The sequence below is a fragment of the Gavia stellata genome, chromosome 3, assembly GCF_030936135.1.
Source record: "Gavia stellata isolate bGavSte3 chromosome 3, bGavSte3.hap2, whole genome shotgun sequence".
Lineage (NCBI taxonomy): Eukaryota > Metazoa > Chordata > Aves > Gaviiformes > Gaviidae > Gavia > Gavia stellata.
This window is the reverse complement of record NC_082596.1, coordinates 96,106,527-96,126,087: the sequence shown is the minus strand read 5'-3', so window position 1 is coordinate 96,126,087 and position 19,561 is coordinate 96,106,527. Positions and strand designations below refer to the sequence as shown.

At 37.4% G+C, this 19,561-nt stretch overlaps 1 protein-coding gene across 1 annotated transcript in view; it reads left to right on the top strand.

Moving 5' to 3' along the window:
* Nucleotides 1–15,365, top strand: part of KDM1B (lysine demethylase 1B) — a 28,076-nt gene extending 12,711 nt beyond the window's left edge. Inside the window, exons 11-21 of the mRNA XM_059836158.1 lie at nt 768–842; nt 2,251–2,388; nt 3,871–4,042; nt 5,107–5,234; nt 6,702–6,833; nt 7,214–7,288; nt 8,206–8,322; nt 9,178–9,303; nt 10,808–10,930; nt 12,922–13,074; nt 13,672–15,365. Of these exons, the coding sequence (XP_059692141.1) occupies nt 768–842; nt 2,251–2,388; nt 3,871–4,042; nt 5,107–5,234; nt 6,702–6,833; nt 7,214–7,288; nt 8,206–8,322; nt 9,178–9,303; nt 10,808–10,930; nt 12,922–13,074; nt 13,672–13,755 (1,323 nt within the window). The 3' untranslated portion in view covers nt 13,756–15,365. The remainder of the gene's footprint in view (nt 1–767; nt 843–2,250; nt 2,389–3,870; nt 4,043–5,106; nt 5,235–6,701; nt 6,834–7,213; nt 7,289–8,205; nt 8,323–9,177; nt 9,304–10,807; nt 10,931–12,921; nt 13,075–13,671) is intronic.
* The last annotated feature ends 4,196 nt before the right edge of the window (nt 15,366–19,561 follow it).

Here is a 19,561-nt window from a genome sequence, read left to right as displayed (position 1 = left end):
CTTCAATGGTTATGGAAGCTACAGACATGGGACTCTTCCCAGCAAGGTTTTTGTTCCCACTAAAATCTATGGAATTCAGTCCTATGGATTTGTGCTTCTTATGAGCTTTTCAGATGGATGGGAACTGTGTGAAAAATACACAATACACTTGGGTTCTTCTCATGGGTTAACCTTGTAATACACCTCTGCTTCCATATGTGAGGAAACTCCTATTCCATATTGGTTTGCAAGAACTATGATTAAAGGGTACATATTTCTGACTAGCAATTTGCTTGACAGCACACAAAAACTTATCAATCAAATGAATGTATTCTGTAATGGAGTATCTCCTAGAAATTGTAAGTTGATTTACGTTTGGGAAATGTATTTGTATATGTTTTTAATTTATAAAATAGTTTTTACTGGTCAACCCAATTTGTGATTGAAATTATTACACGGTAAGTCTGTTTCTTTTTTGACAACTTCAGTTAGATTTTGTTACTTGACTGATAACTTCAGCTGTTTCCATTAAAAGAAATTGAGACATCTGCTTTTAAAGTGCTTAAAAATTTTAACTATTTTCAAAGATATGGTTGATCTTTTCTCTATATTAAATGCACTAACACCTTTAAAAGTTACCACTGATTACTTCAGAGGACAAGAGAGCCTAGACTTCTGAAACCTACAGGTATTTTTAACTCTAGCAAGAAGAAAAATAAGCGTGCAATGACAATTTCTATTTTAGTTCTAACTATTTTTATTTATTGAAATCTCCTATTATTTTTTAGAAATCTGTCATTATTGTTGGGGCTGGTGCGGCAGGATTAGCAGCAGCCCGACAACTGCACAACTTTGGAATTAAGGTAAGAAACTTTAGAGTACATTACTTTAAAAAAAATCAGACTTCCTGTGCTTGGAAAGTGTTCTTCGTCAAAATGAAAAAAATTATGTTCTTGTTACAAACATTTATGTGTAGGGCATCCTAATTAATTTGTAAAATCTGGGGGTTTATTGAGTAAATCTGCTGTTTAAAAACGGCATTTATTTGTATCTAAAATTCAACAAAGCATGCAGTGAGTATTTTACATAGACTGGGGTTGGGAGTATAGGGGAGACATGGATATTCATGTCCAAATAATGGGACTGTAGATGATGATGGCTGTTTAAATGAGGTGACATTTTCTTTCCTTTTGTGCGCTTTACTGTACTTAACTTGTTACTTATTAAAACCAAGTGAACCATATGTATTTCTCTTTTCCCTCATATTTATCATTCATCAACAGTGTGATCTCACAGTACTTACATGTTGATATAATTTTACACATCAGAATATTCTTATGAGAATCTATGGGATTCTTTACACATGAAGTGTTTGCAGGGCTGATGTTTAAGGAAATGAATGAGCATCTGACTTTACAGATTTATATATGTTCATACATGTATATATTTATATGAAAACGTGAATCCTATAGCCCCATTATCTCATTCTTTGGTTGCTCAACAGCAAATTGCAGTGCAGCCTTTTTGTACATCAAAACGTGTGGAAAGCTATCCTGCAGTAAAATACATAAATATCAACTGGCAGGACCTTTTTTTAATATATTATATCTATATTTTTATATCTATATATACACACTGTTGCTTTCTACTGTTCTGGAGAGATGGAGTTTCTCTAAAAAGACTTCCTCTAAAAATAAAAAGATAATATAAGTAAATAAGGGTAAACGTATTCAGTCAGACATCCATCTAGTCCAGTATCCTGTGTCTGTCAGTGACAAGCAGTGGATGCTGAAGGAGATATGTATGAATGGTGGAAATACATAAGAATGGGGTTTTCTTGGAATACCCCAGGAATAAATTTCTCCGAAAGGTGCATGGACTTCCTCAGAAGGACACTGCACCCAGATCATTGTGTTTAATAGCCTGTAGCATGCCTTAAACTCCAATTTTGAGATTTCCTGAATAGATCTTCAGCTTTTCTTAAAAAGAAGGCTTATTTTTGTTAGAGCTGTTTCTTAAAGTAACAGTTATTTTATGTATATATCCTAATATGTATATATTTTATGTTTATATCCCAAAGGGTAACCTTTAAAAGACAATTTAAATGCATAAATTAACTATATCCACAAACAAAAATAAAGTATTAAGGTTGTTAGCATTGCTGGATTGCTTGGGGTTTTTTTTGTTTTGGTTTCCCCTTTGCTCTGGAATTGAACAGGTATGTTTAATATCATCAAATCTTACAATTTACTAAGCTGCATTGTGTCATAGGTCATTGTCTTAGAAGCTAAAGACAGAACTGGTGGCCGAGTGTGGGACGATAAGACATTCCAAGGAGTCACTGTTGGAAGAGGTGCACAAATCGTCAATGGATGTGTCAACAACCCAATGGCACTAATGTGTGAGCAAGTGGGTTCCCTGCAGTGGTCATGCATTATCACTAGTGAAAAATTGTCATTTAAGCCAGGTTTGAGGGGATGGGTAAGGGTGGGAGTCCACGATTAAAAACACTGTTCTACGTTGTAAGTGAACTGTGTTGCTATTATATCTTTGGTAACAGCTGGGGACAGAGAAGGGCTATAAAATGCTTTTGGGCACATTATGTAAAGGAAAACCAGGCGGCTCCAGCTTCAGAACCAGAGGAAACCACTTTTCTCCCCTTTTCTGGAGATAGTAATGCAAAAGGTCCCCGACAAACTTCCTTAGAGCTGCGAAAGGCTTTACTGTGGGAGGCTATTGCTATGTTGTTGTAATACATAGTTCTATGCCTTTGCTCAGCCTCTACATTTCTAGTTCAGTTCCGCACAAGTTAAGATGAATGTGTATAACAACTACTGATTGCAAACAAACTGCAGTTCGGGTTTTTTGGGTTTTTTATTTGTTGGTTTGGTTTGGTTTTCTTGGGGCAGGAAGCTGAATTTCTCCAAGCGGAACTTGAGTATGGACTTTGTTCAGAGAGGCATGCAAATCCAGCCCGTGCTGTTTTAACTGTTTACTGCTCTACAGCGTCATGAAGAAATTTTTTTTTTTTTTTTTAAAATCATGTTTTAGTTATGAGGTGAAGAGCAATGACTTCTGAATACACATTGGGTGCCCATCCCTTTGCGGTCATTTGATGTCAACTTTCATTCAAAGTACAACGGTATCTTGAGAAGAGATCTGCAGTGATGACCAACAGCCTAGAGAGATGTGAGGCTGTGTGAAAAACCCTGGACCGCACCCTGAGTAACAAGGCCCTAGGAAGAAGTTAGCGCTATATTTGTGCTATTTTTCTATAGACTGACTCTGTAGAACATAAAAACGTCTTTATTCTGACTTAGCTCTGTTGTGTGTTTGATACAAGTTGGACAAGCAGAGCAAAATTCTAGTTTTAATTACAAATAATTTCTTTCTTTGCTTGTTTGTTAATGAAATTGGCGGTAACTGGCAAGCAACGTCCTGCCAATTCCTGAATGCAGGGAACTGTCTGGGCATCAGGCACCAGAAAGTTGTAGAAAAGAACTGATTTTAATGGTGATTTATAGAATACGGTGAGGTAGAAATGAAGGAGACTGGTTCATCATGTTTGATGACCAGACCCAACATCTCTGTACTAGTCCCTGGCCTGACAGGAAAGTTGGAGATGGGTTTTCTGGGAATCCCTGATAAAGAAAAGGATGGAAGAGTAGGGAACAACAGTTTGTGGACAATTAACGGACAGAAGGGTTGCTGGTATTCCAATTTTAGGAGGATGAGAGTTTGAATTAATCTGACTAATTATTCAAAGTCCTGGATGTTTTTAAGTGGCAACACTTAAATCTGAGGGATTCACCTTACTTTAAATAACTTTCAGCAGGCTAGGCACTGCAGTTTTTCTATACTTAAAAAGCAATAAAATGTCTTTTTCTTAAGCTTGGCATTAAAATGCACAAACTAGGGGAGAAATGTGACTTGATCCAGGAAGGTGGAAGGATAACAGATCCCACTATTGATAAACGTATGGACTTTCATTTCAATGCCATCCTAGATGTCGTCTCTGAGTGGAGAAAAGATAAAACCCAACATCAAGATGTTCCTCTTGGTGGTAAGTGGGAGATGTATTGCCAAGTGAAGATGTTGGCTGTGTTCATAAGAGTTTTATATTAAATTGGCTTTTACGTCAGACATTTTTAGAAGTGTATGGCTTTACAGCTGACCTTAAATCCAGCAGTGATAACCTTGCTCTATGGAGGACAAAGGGAGATTGATTATCGTAGACACACAGACCAAAATGTCACTTGTAACTTTTAAGAAAGCCTAATTTGAAGGCTTTTATAATACTGTATGACTTCTGATGTAGTATCTTGTTTTCATGAGGTAGCTTTTTCAGTTTAACTAGCGGCACTAGCAGTTCAGGAGACTTGCTTCTTGCTGAAGCAGGCCATGGCTAGCCATAATGCTTATACTTTTTGACTAATCTGTCTAAAAAAAAGAGCCTGATCAAAGCTTTCTGCTGGCAAGAATAGTCCCATCTCCATTGGTAACGCCTCCCACCACACTTACAGCATGCAAGCACATTCAGCAACAAAAAATAAACTTGCTCAGAAATGTCTGCCTCCCAAATCTTTTCAGCATGGATTCTGTAAGACAGAATTAGTAACTCCTATGTTCTTCAGTGAACTCTGGATCAAATTTCTCACCTCTTTTGGTTTTGTAAAAATTAAGCAGGATTTATTTATCTGCACGGATTCTCCATTACCTTGAAGTGTATTTTCCTTGAAATATCTTCAACTGTATATTGATGATAGCTAAACAATTAATTTCTCTCCTGCCTCAAATTGGCTAGCCCAGCTGTGCTGTTGCACTTTTTTTTTCTGTTTTCTTTTAAATAATTTTAACCTCTTCTTTTTTTTTTTTCCTGAAGCTATTTATGTTTCCTTTTTGAAGAAGAAGATTTTACTAGGGAAACCTATGATTAAACAACAAACTTGTATTTTATCACCAGAAATATCTTGCGGGGTTTTTTTTCCCCTATGAGAAGAAAAACATCTTAGTGCAACTTAGCAGTAAACTTGAAAATCATGTGATCCAGAGAATAGCATATTGAAAATGCAGTGGGACTTCTGACGAATCGTGATATATTCTTATTTTAAATGTGTTCTTTCACAGAAAAAATACAAGAGATCTATAAAGCCTTTATTCAGGAGTCTGGTATCCAGTTCAGTGAGCTGGAAGAAAAAGTACTACAGTTCCATCTCAGTAATTTGGAGTATGCCTGTGGCAGCAATCTCTCTCAGGTGAGTTTTGACAGCTGTGTTCTGAAGTGGTAGAGCTTCATAGAAAATAGGGTTGGAGGTAACATTGAGAAGTCATCTGATCCATCCCATGGCCCCAAAGGAGGAATCAGCTATCCCTAAACGTTTGTTCCTACATCCCTAACCTGTTCTTTAAAAGCACTGAGACACAGACTGCAGTGCTGCTGTAGGTGATCTGATGGGAGTTCATGACATGCTTCCAGCGACATCCTCTTTAATGTAGAAGTTGAGAGTAATGGTGCAGTGGAGTAGGGCATTTTGCTGAGATGCTGGGTGGTAGGATTCACAGGAGAGTTACTCTTCCTCAGATACTGTGTGTGACTTCTGCTTCTCAGTTCTGTGTTTAAAAACTGAGGTATTTCTCTACCTTGCTAGGTATCTTGAGAATAAATGCATTTAACTTCTGAAGTGTTCCAACACCGTGACGGTGGGCCCCAGTTCACCACTCCTAGGTATTCTGTTGACTATGTGATACTTGGCTTTCCTCGCGACTTCAATTTTAACCAAGCAGATTCAGGAAATAGCAAAGTATGATGTTGTTTGCAGTGCATTATTTGCTCAGTCCTGTTGCCTGGGTTAAAGATGTTTAGGCTCAATTGTACTACAGTAGTGGGACAGCTGATTGATATGTGCAGATGCACAAATCTGATCTGAACTGAGAAGCACCTAAGAACATAACAAGAATCTGCAAGACAATGCTATACCAGGGCAATCAATGGAAAATATTTTGATATGCTGAGCTTCCACACTTCACAAGCACCCAGGAGAAATAAGATAGATGTTAAAATCTATCATCCTGCCTTCAATTTTAAAATCAAAATGTGAAGTAAATGTAACTGCAGTGATAGGAATGGGCATTTGAATAGCAGTTTGAGAATAGCTTCAGATTTTTCACTGCTAAGTGGTGATTGCTTAGTGTAAATATCACTATTTTACTAACTATGAATTTGCAGGGGTGGGGGAAGAAGGTCAATGAAAGATACCATGGAAGAACCTCCAAAGTGACAGAAAAATTCCACTGAGATTTTTTTGTATCTTATTTTCCCCTTCACGTTGGGAAATAAAATATTTCCATTTTCATTTGAAGTCTTAAGGCTGTAAAATCTTATTTCTTTGTTAGAGACATAAAACTGAAATAAATACACTGCAATCCACCTGAACTTTTGTACTACTTTCCTTGCTTTCTCCACCAAGCAGAACTATAAATTACTTGCTAGTGACCAACCCATATTATAACATTTCTTAATCCAGCAATTAATATGTTGTACAGTGGCCTTAGGTAAATAAGCCATTTGCTTTTGTCAGTGTTGCCATACATTCTGGTGATACACTTTTTTTTTCCCCCCCAGTTGTGAAGGGAATTAGGGTGGTGGCTTCTAAACTGTGGGACTTTTGCTAGTACCCCTGTCACCTCACCAATAGAGACAGCTAGTTATGTTCTGTCCACAGGTATCTGCACGCTCATGGGACCACAATGAATTTTTTGCCCAGTTTGCTGGAGATCACACTCTACTAACTGTGGGATATTCTACTGTGATTGATAAATTGGCAGAAGGGCTGGACATCCGGCTGAATTTCCCAGTGAGTCTGGAAAATGTTGATGCAGCGCCTGTCTTAGCTTGTTTTGAAGCACCCAATCTTTGTATTCTTTTGGACCAGGCAAATTGTGCCTGTGATGATTTCAACTTGTCTTTAAGAAAAGAAAGGACAGTTTCAGCATTTCTGGAAATCCTCTTTGAGGACTATCAGTACTTAAATACTATGATATCATGAGCTTGTATGATGATTTTTTTTTTTTTTCAGCTTCCATGGAGGCTATTTTTTTTTCCTTTCAATATTTCTCTGGGAATTTGTGTTCTGCAATTTCTAGTTTGCACACTGGTGCTGTATTAGCTATTCTTGTCTGAATTAGCATTGCATATGTAGATTTTGTAGTATAACCTTCAATTGTCTTCTAATAGGTACAGAGTATTGACTATTCTGGTGAGGAAGTACAGGTCACTACTGCAGATGGAACAGTGTGGACAACACAAAAGGTACCCAATATGCTTCAGGATTAAGGATTTTAGGGAACACAAGAACAACATTGACCACAGTACATGTCCTTTTTGTCCTTTTTTTTTTCCCCCCTCAGAAGACTATTTAGTCCAATTTCTCCCTACTCAAAGATGAAAACTCATATATTCTAGTGACCTGTATTTGGATGTCCTAGAGCTTATTTTTTGTTGAGCATGCTTGAGTTTTGAGTGCTAGTTGATTTGAAAAACTAAGCACTATAAACGTAGTACTAAAAATGTAAAGCAAATAGATTTTTATCTGGTCTTTGAAGTGACAGTTACATTTTCTGGTTCCATTCCCTGCTCAGCTTTACGCCATTTAGCATGTGAATCTACCCTGTTAAAATTTCTCCCCTTGGTATCCAGGACTTGGATATTTCTCAGTCTCCTTTATTCCCTGTATCCCCACCTGCTTCATACTGTGTACTTTAGCTTTTAGTAATTTTTAAAATGATACATAAACTTAATCATGATTGGACTGACATCAGCAGTGTTACTGATCATATTTTAAAGAGAAGGGATCTGTGAAGGAAGAAAAAACAAACCAAAACAATGGCCATCTTCTCTCCTTTCAAAAAGACAGTTTTGTTAATCTGAGAGCCATTGACTATAATTTACAGGAGGTATTAAAATTAGTAGCATGGTTAGCCACTCCGATACAAGCAATTCAACAGACTACAACTCAGAACCAGTGAACTGCAGGATCTGTTCTCACCTGAATGTAAGGCATGTGTTTCCCATTACTGGGGAGTAAAACCAGACACTAATCTAGAGGTGTCTGGTGAGTATTATGCTGCATCCTACAAGAATAATCCAAGATAGTTAAGACGATGCTGTAAGGCTTAAGAGCAGTATTCAGCTTTTGCTACTGTTCTGATTGTCATTATTTCTTTCAGGTGTTAGTGACTGTACCACTGGCCCTTCTTCAGAAAAATGCCATTCAGTTTAATCCTCCACTGTCAGAAAAAAAGATTAAAGCCATTAATAGTTTGGGAGCAGGAGTCATTGAGAAGGTAAGTAATTTCAGATTATGTTTCATTTTCTTTTCACAGAAACACTGACTGATTTATTCCTGTTGCTTTTACTGTGTATTTCTCAGGATTTAATATGCATTTGTTTTTATTTGTAGATAGTAGCCTAGAAGAGCAAAATGCTATCAGGGATCACATGTATTTGTTTCTTAAATTTCCCAACTTAATGGGTTTTTTAAAGAAATTGTTTGCAGAATCACTTCACAGCTTAAATGTTTCATGCCTAATTTTGAGCAAGCCTGCATAATGGTCTTAGATCTTCCAAAGTTCTAATAGTATGCTTATTCCAGGTCCTTTCGATCTAATAAATACATAAACTATATCAGAAGAATACTGGAAGTAAGTTAAGTTGTGTATTTGACCAGTGTAAAATCTCCTACCCTTTCTCAGTGCAAAAAGACAGCCTCTCCTGAGAAGATCCCTAGTAAGTTGCGTGCGTAGAAAACATAACAGAAGTAATGCCAGAAACAGGATTATAACAATGTTGAAATTTAAAGGCAAGATTCAGAACCACCCCCCTCCCAGGATGGGGATCACTAAGTTCTACATTAGGTTTGTAAAAATTCTGCTGAATTTCTTGAGCATTTTCCATAGTGAATTCTACTGTGAATTTGATACTGTCTGTGCATTTGCAATTTGTGAAACTAATGTTTGTCTTTCCTTCCCTGTCCCCCTTGGAGAACAGGCCCACATATACTGGAGACCCTCTCATAGAGCTGGGTGTCTCTAATGGAGTGGAAAAGGGAAAAAGAATTAGAGGAACAACATATAGCATATCCGGTTATGAGTTTTGTGGTATGAAATGCTTTAATTCCATCCTTCTTTCTCTCTCTCTAGATTGCCTTGCAGTTTCCTTATAGATTTTGGGACAGTAAAATTCAAGGAGCTGATTTTTTTGGTCATGTTCCACCCAATTCCAGCCAGCGTGGGCTCTTCAGTGTTTTCTATGACATGGATCCAGAGGTATCATACGCTAGCTGTATTTTCTGTTGGCCCTTCAGAAATTCAGTTTGGAATCTAGGTGCAATAATTACTGAACAACTAAAGTTTTCTTCTTTCCCCCACCCCCACAACTGTTAAAAGAAGCGGAAGCAGTGTTATTTATCAAGAAAAAGCTGATTGATACTCCATTATAATAAATGGGAATGTTTTCCTACATTTGGATACAAAATAATATAAAAGCAAGTTAATGCTTTTATTCTCAAACTATCTTGAAAACAAGTCTGTAATACCTGACTATAGATGTCCTAATATGGGAAAAAGTCCACCAGTCACTTCCAGTTTAGGACTTCTGTTCCTTTATTTAAATCAGCTAAAAATTCTGTTAAAAAGATCATGCTGGCTTATTAGCACTTAGTTATTCCAGCTAATGCAAGCCATTATGTGGAGTGGCAGAAGAAAAGACACACTATGTTATGAAACTGAAGTCTATAGGGTCAGTCCTAAACTCATGAATTTCAAAACAAATTCAAACCAGTGCACTGACATCATGTTTTTCTTCCCCGCCAGCTTCAAGCAGACACATTACACATTTATGCCTTACCTTTTCATGCTTTTACAACAACTGCTGCTTACTACTTCGCAGCAATTAAAAGGCCATTTTGTAACCTTATGGCTTAGTCCAAAAGGAAACAATCCTGTGAAGATCGTGCTCTGTTACTACACTATCTGTACCTGTATATGACTTCCCTTAAAGAAGTTTTCTCTTCAGTACTTTTAAGCTTATTCTACATGTGGTTCAGTGTGCTGATGCTGTCCAGAGACACTAGATACAATTCTTAATTTGCTTGATAGCTATTCTCTGCTAGCTGTCAAGTTTAGTAACAGAAGAATTGCTTTGTATAAACAAGAGAGGCAGAGTTCTTTTAAAGATGTTGAGAACCAGTGTGCTATTCTATAGTCAGCACTTAATCTTCAAAACTTCTGCATGGGCAGCAGAGTTCTTGAATTGGAAGGAAACATCAGTAGAACTGCGCTTTCCTTTCTTGGGCCAAAATATCCTGGTAAGAACTTAGTATTGGCCTAATATAAAACATATCTAACTCGTATTTAAATAGATTCTCTTTGTTACCACCTTTTGGAGTACAGTTGAGGTGGAATTTTGGCACGGAACTGGAGCTTGAGGTCTGTCACAAAGAACAACACTATAAATGTCAAATCTTTTGGTGTAGCCTTTAAATAGGTAGATAGGAAGTAGGAAGTTTTCGTTAATTCAGCAAGATGTAAAAGGGTCTGACCGTGACACAGATCTGTGAACAAGACATCAGAAGATGTTAGTAATTTGAGCATAAATACTGTAGAATATGCACCCTTTATTCTAAGGAATCAAACCCACTTTCCTCTAGAACAAAAGTTGCTTTGCAGCTGAAAATCTCTTTGTCAATACTAATTAAAAGGGACTCTTCAAGAAATACTTAATAACCTAATAATTTTGAAATTATCTCATATGTTAATGTCTTGGGTTTAGGGCAAACAAAGCATTTTAATGTCAGTGGTCACTGGAGATGCTGTGACAACCATTAAGAATTTAGATGACAAACAAGTACTGCAACAGTGTATGACTGTACTTCGAGAGCTGTTCAAGGAGCAGGTAAGAGAAGCGTGCTTTCTTAAGAGATGAATTAACTTGCCAACAGAGGTAAAGCTTTCGATTGTATTACTTCATGATGTATAGGAAAACCTTTGACGTTTTAAACTGTTTTTCTTTTCGTGTCAGTTTGAGGGAATATGCTTCCTTTGAGATACACTAAAAACACAATGTTTGGTCTCTTGTGTGAAGAACGTGAAGTATCTTAGATCTGTAATGAATTGAAAAACAGAAATGAACTATCATCCCTTAAAGTGCTTTTAGAAAGTAAAATTAATTAAAATCAGTACTTCAAGGCAGATAACACAAACAGTTCTTACTTAGCAGTCACTTTTTCAAAACACTTTTTTTTGGTCATCACCGCTTCCAATACATCATAAAAGCTTTAAGCTAGATGAATTTGATTGTGATTTCACCCTCCCTCCATGTAAAAAGCAACTGAAATTACAACCCCCCCCAGCCCCCCAAACCAAACAAATCCCTTACTCTTCTAATAAGAAACAACCCTTCCTGAGCTGTCTTGGGATGGAGGTACAGGCAAAATGATCTATCAAGGGCCCTACATCCTGACTGTTAAAAAAAAAATTAAGACAAAAATGTCTACCTTTTTTTTTTTTCTTCCCCCAGTTCATCACACAGATAAAAATCTAATAGGAAAAACAGAGAAATCTGGGGCAAGCAGAAGACTATCACTTAGCAATGTTATTTGCATTCCACTCCATAGACAGTAATGCCTTAATTAAATTACTTAGAGCAGTCAGATTCCAAGGAATGCTTGTGTTTAATGTTCATGGGTGATCTCTCAAGTTTTACTGATGGTTCAAATGTTAGGATTAATGATCTTGGAAGAACTTCAGCATCTGAAAGCCCGACTTTTCCTAGAAAACATACTTTTGGTAATGGCTTCACAGTTACCAGAATCACATGCAATGTAAGTCCACATACCTGCCATTTTGATCGCACGAGAATGTCGAGATAGCAAACACGTCTTTGGTTTTGGTGCCACTCAAGCCTAGAAGAGTGATTTTCATTTTCACGTCTGTCTCTGTGGTTTATAGCAGTTGTGAGTTTCAATCATCTGTCCACAATGCAGCAAGATTTTCAAAGACAAAGACAGCTTCCAGGGGCGTACCAGAACTTCTTCTGGGATGTCCATGAATCTTGCCAGACTTGTGTAGCCATTGTCTTGATTGTTTGAGCTTTAGTCTCTCAAGTGCTACCTGAATGGACTAGTCTATTTGTTGATACCAGACGTTGTGCAAGAGGCAACCAGGGGTGCTTCTGTTTACTTGTCACAAGCCCCTCAAGAGTAAGACACAGCCGTAGAGGACTAAGCGAAGGCAGTTGTTATCCAGGCTCTTTTTGGTAGAATCGAGTGGAATTCACATGCTGCAATGTGACAAAGAATACACAGCATTACTGTCATGGCTTAGCTACAGACACTCTGACTTTTTGGTTTTTGTTTTCTCCCTGAACCTAGTTTTCAAGCCAGCTCATTTTCTGATCTTAGATAAGTAATGTTATTTCTCCACTGGAATAAAATGACCTCCAAAATGAAGATTACATTTTGAGATTTAACAAGCTAGAAGAAGCAAAGCATCATGCCTTACTAAGATGGAAAGTGCTTACATTATACGTACAAACATGTTGAATGATGTTGATACTGGTATTGTATCTGTTTGCAAGAGTATATGTGTATTTCGAGGAGAATTTTTTTTTCTCGTGTAGTTCTAGGTCTATTACAATATAGAGATTTGTTGCATTCGAAACAGTGCAGCTGTGATGTTTCAGACATCAGACAAGTCTAGCAAACAAAATTATCCTTGTGGTTAGTAGTATAATAAGGAAAATTAGAATTTAATTCTAGAATGTGATCTAATCTGTGTCGTAATAATACAACATACTCTAAAGATGACAGGAAACTGTTCATGAGAAAAAGCTATGCAATTGTGAGCTTTTCTTCGCAGTGCGTAACTTTTATTTTGATTATGCAGGAGGTTCCTGACCCAGTGAAGTTTTTTGTTACTCGATGGAGCAAAGACCCTTGGCTCCAGATGGCCTATAGTTTTGTAAAAACTGGTGGCAGCGGTGAAGCTTATGACATTATAGCTGAAGACATACAAGGAAAAATATTTTTTGCTGGTGAGGTAAGTATCTTTGTTAGCGTTGATTAAGGTTATTGGGGAACTATTTCTTATGAAAAATCATATTTTGCTAACCAACACCATTAATCTAGAGGTAGCATATAAATATTTTGTTACACAAATATGCTAATGTTTCTTGATTTTGACACAGAACCCTCTTTATTCATATTATTATTGGGCATGGAAAGTCTGCCAGGTATTTCAGGTCAGGAGTGAACTGTGTAACCAGTAAGTGCAGAACATGACTAAAATACAAGTGGATTGTATTGTTTTGTTAAATTGTCTTTCTGTTATTCCATTGGTGGGTAAGATAACAAATGCATGCTGCTGATGGTATAGGTGCATTCTATACTGGAATAGAACTTACAGGCCCCACTAAAGTGCAGATGGCAAAACAGACTACTAATTTTGCCAGTGGGTGTGCTTGCAAATTTTGAAGTTGCTAAAAATTTTAAATATTTCCTCCTAAAATCTCCCTAAGAAGTTTTCCATGGCTTTTAAAAATGTTGGTAGATGCTTAAGGAAAACAAAACTGATCTTATGAAATTCTATCTGTTCTAATAGTTTTAGAAACAATTAACTTTTTTTTTTTAAATACAGGCCACAAATAGGCACTTTCCTCAGACCGTTACAGGAGCTTACTTGAGTGGGGTTCGAGAAGCAAGCAAAATAGCAGCATTTTAAGTACTGATATTTTGTGTTTATAGATATATTTTTAATTGTTTTCTGTGGGTAAAACTATCTTCAAGTTTCCTATTTGCTGCCTTTTTCCTAAGTGGTACTTAAATGGTATATGGTACCTGAAGATAAAATCTTCATCTTCCTTTTCCTCTTTCTCCCCCACCCCCCTTTTAAGCCCCAATGATACATATCATTGGGTTTGGGTTTTTTTCCAGCTAAGGTATTGCTAGCAAGAGTGACATTGGAATCCCTGGCCACAGCTTAACTAACAGAACTTTTGTTGAGAGTCCTCTGCTGTATGGCTCAAGTCATGCTATTGTAAGCCTTCATTTCAGAAGGTGAGATTAAAACAAGAGTAAGTTAACATGCAGCATTAAAAATGCTGACAGTTAGTAATGATGATGGGAATTTTCCACTAACTGTGCTTCTCAGGTTGATTATACTCATAGGAGTTCAAACTTGCTCCCAAAAGCCGGAATAGCCTAGACAAATTCTAGAATTATTGTAGGAAGGAACTCAACTATCATTCTTTCCACTTGCAACCAATAACCTTTTCTATAATATTTTTCATATTCTTAGCCTCCACTAAGTGGGCTTTGGAATATCAGGTTTGTTCCTTTAAATCAGATGGCTGGAACAGTTTACAGTGCAATCATAGAAAGGTTATTGCAGCTAATAAAAACTTGAAAAATTAACTTTTACATTACTTTAAAAAAATTTGAAATGTTCTCTCTGCTACTTATTCAGAGAAATTCTTATTATAATAATAGGCTAAGTTTAGATTTGCTTAGTGCTTCTGATCATGTAGAAACAGGACAGCTTAAAAAAAACCCCACAACTATATTTCTATTATTATTTTGAAAAGAAACTTCCAAATTCATTTGGGCTGAGTAGAGGAACTATCTACTGACATAAGTGTACAGTGGGGGGTGAAGGACTGTAAGTTCCTAAAGGCTCATTCAGCTTTTCTATTTAAAAAATGAGTGAAGATGAATGAGAAAAAATATTAACACTTTTATGAAGGGCTGAAACAAGGTGGCTTGCACTTTGACTTGCAGGTTTTTCTTTTATTATTGAAGTATTATTAAAAACAACTTGAGGGAGTAATTCACTAAGGGCTAAGCATCTATCTATCTAATAGCTTTACCATGGGACAGGGAAGAAAATAAAATATTTTTCAGTAGAAATAAGACAGACACAACCAGGATATCTGTTGTAATACTGTTCCACTAAAATGGTATTAATGAAAAAAATTAAAACCAACTTTTAGATCGCTTCCTCCACACCTTCCCTATAACTCTACTGCATAGACCTCATGATTTCTGGAAGGAAACTAAGCACTTATTCTTTTCCCCCCTCATTCTCATGCATAGGCGCTTTTATTTTTTTAACCTCTTCAGTTAAGAATGACACAGCAAACTTTGAGTTATTGTGCTTATTTCCATAAAGCTGTATCCTTGGAAAAAAATGACAAGCAACCTTAAGAAAAATCCTACTGAATAAATGCAATTCTTTTTAAATACCTAGTATTTTGGTTTTAGAGTAGCTATGATATTGTTAAATACCTTTATTTAATCTCTAATTTACAAGGTGAAGATGTTTATATAACTAGATGTTTTTTCAGATATATATTCTGTTCTGCTTCTTAAAGCTGAATTATATGGGTTAATAGGAAAAGTGTAACTGTTCATAATTTTCTTCTACATAAATATTAGTATGTACAGTTTTAAAGTATTTCCAAGTATTAAATCGTAATTTAAAGGCTGTAAGAAGCAAGACAAAATCCTCTGATGATAAAAGATAATCAGACATCAGATTTTGCTTTTTGTAATCATTTGCACTTTGTTAATTTCATATATTACAGGCCAACTTAAAGCATAACTAGGAAAGATTGAGAGCTGAAAGACTGAGTTTCAGTTCCAAGTTTCTTTCCCAGTTTATCATATATGACAAAATTATTAGGAGAGGAGCTTCTGAAGGTAGGGAAAAAAAGCTTACTACTGCAAGCCCAAAACATTATATTCAAGGGCTGCTTCAGCTGACCTTGGTCAGAACTTCAGTCAGCTTAATAACAACATATAAACACATCCCATTTTAGGTAGGAACTGTCTGGAAAGTTGAGCTCACCATCCATTTCTGCAGTCTAAAGTTTGTGTGAACATGCTTGAGTTTAGGCATATGCTTCCATCCTGTTAATTTGTACTTGGGGTTTTAAATCTATCTACAACTTTGCAGGTAGATGAATAGAGATGGATATGAACAAAAAACTGTCAACATTTGGCTTTAGCTGCCGCACACTTCTCATAGCATTAAGGATAACAAATGATAAATTTACCAATGGCCTAGTCTATTAATTATTTGTATATTATTTTGTTGCCAAGGCACTTAAACTGTGTTGTGCTGCACTTAAGTTTGAGGAGTAAATAAAATAAGTATGTTCCATTTTAATTTACGTTCATTTGAAATGTATAAAAACATCAGGCTGGTTCTGAGACTTCATTCTTTAATTAATGTTCCCCAAAAATTTTTTTAATACCTATGTTAAAATTTATTTCAAGCATGTATGTGTTTTTTCTTTTGTGTTTAATTTATTCCCTGCAAATAAAGAACTGGGGAATGTTTTCTTTGGGTAGATTTGTTTAAATGTTATCAAAAAATATTTGAATGCAGAGCATGTTCTGTTACACTTCAGCTCTTCTGTGTGACTATGTTATGGCAGCAGAATAAAACTGGAAAGTATCCACAGGATGCTCATGTTTGTTTGTTTTTTTTTCTTTAAATTTAACTAATGGCTAAGCCTACCTTTTTTGTTACATTTGATATTAAGATTTTATTTTAGTATATTCCTACCACTAGACAATTCCTCTACAGCCTTCTCTGAGCTCTAAGTACTAACTCTGCTGTTATTTGGACAATACTGTAATAGTGTCTTTTGCTTCAAAGGTTTACAAAGCAATTCATAAGCTTGTATCAGATTAGCTTAAACTTCCTCTGGCTAAGGAAAATAAAGTGATAGTTGTTTAGAAGCACTGCCCATAATCTTAAAACAGGCGGGGGGGGATCACCGGAGAGCCACTTAATGCTTTTCACTGAATAATTGTAGTATGAACACTGTACAAGATCATGGTCCCAAAAGCTTCCTACTAGCACAGATCACTGTAAGCATGTGCAAGCCTGACTACATACCCAAAACATTTAAAATACAAACAATGACAAACTCTGATAATACTTATCTATGTTGTACTTGAATGGGGGGTTAGATGTTTATTTAGTGTAAGTCTGACTGCAGGCAACTTAAAGAAAATTCCTACTCCTTTTGAAAGTTTATTTCAACCAGTAACACATGTAGGTCTGAACCAGTGAAAGTTACTGTGTGGAAGATTCACTGCATTCCCCTAACCCTGTCATACTTGATGAGCAGTTCAAAGTTTGTATCCTGAGGACCTGCTTTGTACTCCTACTGCTAACTCCCTGCCAGAGATTGTTTTACTTACACCTGACACTGGTCTTGAAAAACGTTAACTTCATTCTAAGAAAAACAATCTTTAAAATGGAAACAAAATACTAATGCTGTTTTTAAAATAAAGTACAAATCAGTAGATTTCATCACACTCCCCTGAAAAATGACAGTCCTTTAAGAAAATAGTTGGTGTGAGGGATTTTATTTTTCCTTTTAGCCCAGCTGTCTAAAACTTAGATCAGAAATAAAAGTGAAGTAGCAAGTCTATGACTGACTGCCATCCAGTGAAGAAGATCAGGTGAAGAGGCATGGCAAGTTACATAACATTGCCATCCTCTTATCCACAGGATCTCTGGAGATCACCTGGTTTAAGCCCCTACTCAGAACAGGGCCAACGTGGAGCTGGTTGCTCGGGGCCCTGCCCAGTTGAGTTCTGAACATCTCCAGCAACAGGGATTCCACAACTGCTCCAGGCCCTCTTTCTGTGTGACCACCCTCATGGTGAAGCTCTCCTTCCCCTAACATGCAACTGCCATTTCTCTGGTGGCAGCTTGTGCCTGTTGCCTCCCATCCTCTCACCGTGCACCTCCAAGCAGAGGTCCTGCCTTCCCCATCCTCTCCCATTTGGTAGTTGCAGACTGCAGCACGATCCCCCTTTATCCATCTCTTCTTAAGGCTGAACAAGCCCGTCTCTCTCTGCCTCCCCTCCCACATCGTGTGCTCCAGCCCCAGGGACATCTTGGTGGCCCTCCGCTGGACTCGCTCCGCTACGTCCATGCCTCTCTTGCAGCAGGGACCCCAAAGCTGGACCCAGCACTCCCGAGGCAGGCTCACAAGTGCTGGGTAGCGGGTAATAACCACTTCCCTCAACCTGCTGGCTGCACGCTTGCTGAAACAGCCCAGAGGGCAGTCAGCATTCTTTATCATAAGGGCACGCTGCTGAATTGGGTTCAGCTCATCGTCTGCAAGAACCATCTGCCCCTACCCGCGTCCTTTTCTGCAAAGCTGCCTAGAAAGAAACCGCTGTCCCCACCTGCACTGTTGTACAGGGTTATTCCATCCCAGAAGCAGGATGCTGCGTTTGCTTTTGCTGACTTACGAGGTTCCTGTCAGCCTATTTCTCCTGCAAGTCACAGTCCATCTGAATAAACTTTTAGACCTACAACTTCCAGCTACTTGCTTTAATAAATATTTCCAAATTCAAAGGCAGGAGAGACATTTCTTTGAAGAAGGAAAATAAACATCTTGAATGCTGACAAGTGTATTAACTTTTTTCAGCAAGTGAAGCACAGATTTTACTAAATTTCTTATTGCAAGTTTTCAGACAGTATTCTGGTGCCTTACAGATTTTCCACTGCTCTCCCTAAATAATGGGAACTAAAATAATAACAACAATCACCAGAAGTCACTTCAGGAACATTTTCATCTAGGTCAGTCGAAGCTACTTGATTATAGTCAACTTTCTGATTTCGAAAAGGAATAAATAGATCTTCCCAAGTGATGATGAGCCACTCTCTGTCTGAAACAGCAACAAAACTAATAAAAACCACCCTTTTGGAGTCCAGTGCTTAATCTGGCCAAATAATGCCCCTGGCAGTCAGCACGGTGATTCCAGTAAGGTTTAAGTCCAGCTTAGTGGTGGCTAATCTAAACCCAGACATTCATAGATCTTGCTTTGTCATATGCCTTGTAACAGGATAATGCAGAAAGAACACAGATGCTATAAGCAGCCCCCTCAGGTCCAAGAAGGCTATTAGTCTAGAGCTTCTGGAAAAAAGTGGGATGGCACTTAAAGTTGTGTATTCCTCATTTTGCCTTGGTTAGACATGCCTGAGCAGTGTACCATGGGTTACCCCATAACTCCAACTCAGCTCTTTTCCTAAATACACACAACCTCTCTTCACTCAAAATTTCTACTCTTCCCCTTCCCCACCTAGCCTTCTCCACCTTCCCTCTCCTACAGGGCCCATACACTGTTACCTCAAGCGCCAAGCTCATTCATAAGAACAGTTGTTTATATAAGCAAGTCATTCAGGTTAATTTGTGTGGTTTTGCAGGTCACCAACCAAAATACTGAATACCAAAGACTTAACTAAATAGAGGAACCAATACACTGGACTGTAGGAATTATACTGTAAGCAATCAAAATCAAGATGTTAGGACTATTTTTCTAGAATACAATGGTCAGGACATAATCTTAAGCATCTGGAAGGTATACACCTGAACACTTTATTCAGTTACCTTTTATCCAGTTAGCCAGTTCCTATTTTTTTCTGAGCATCTCTCTACAGAATTTAGAGCCCTAATCAGCTGTGTTTTTAATCCAATAACATCAGGATAAGCAGGACA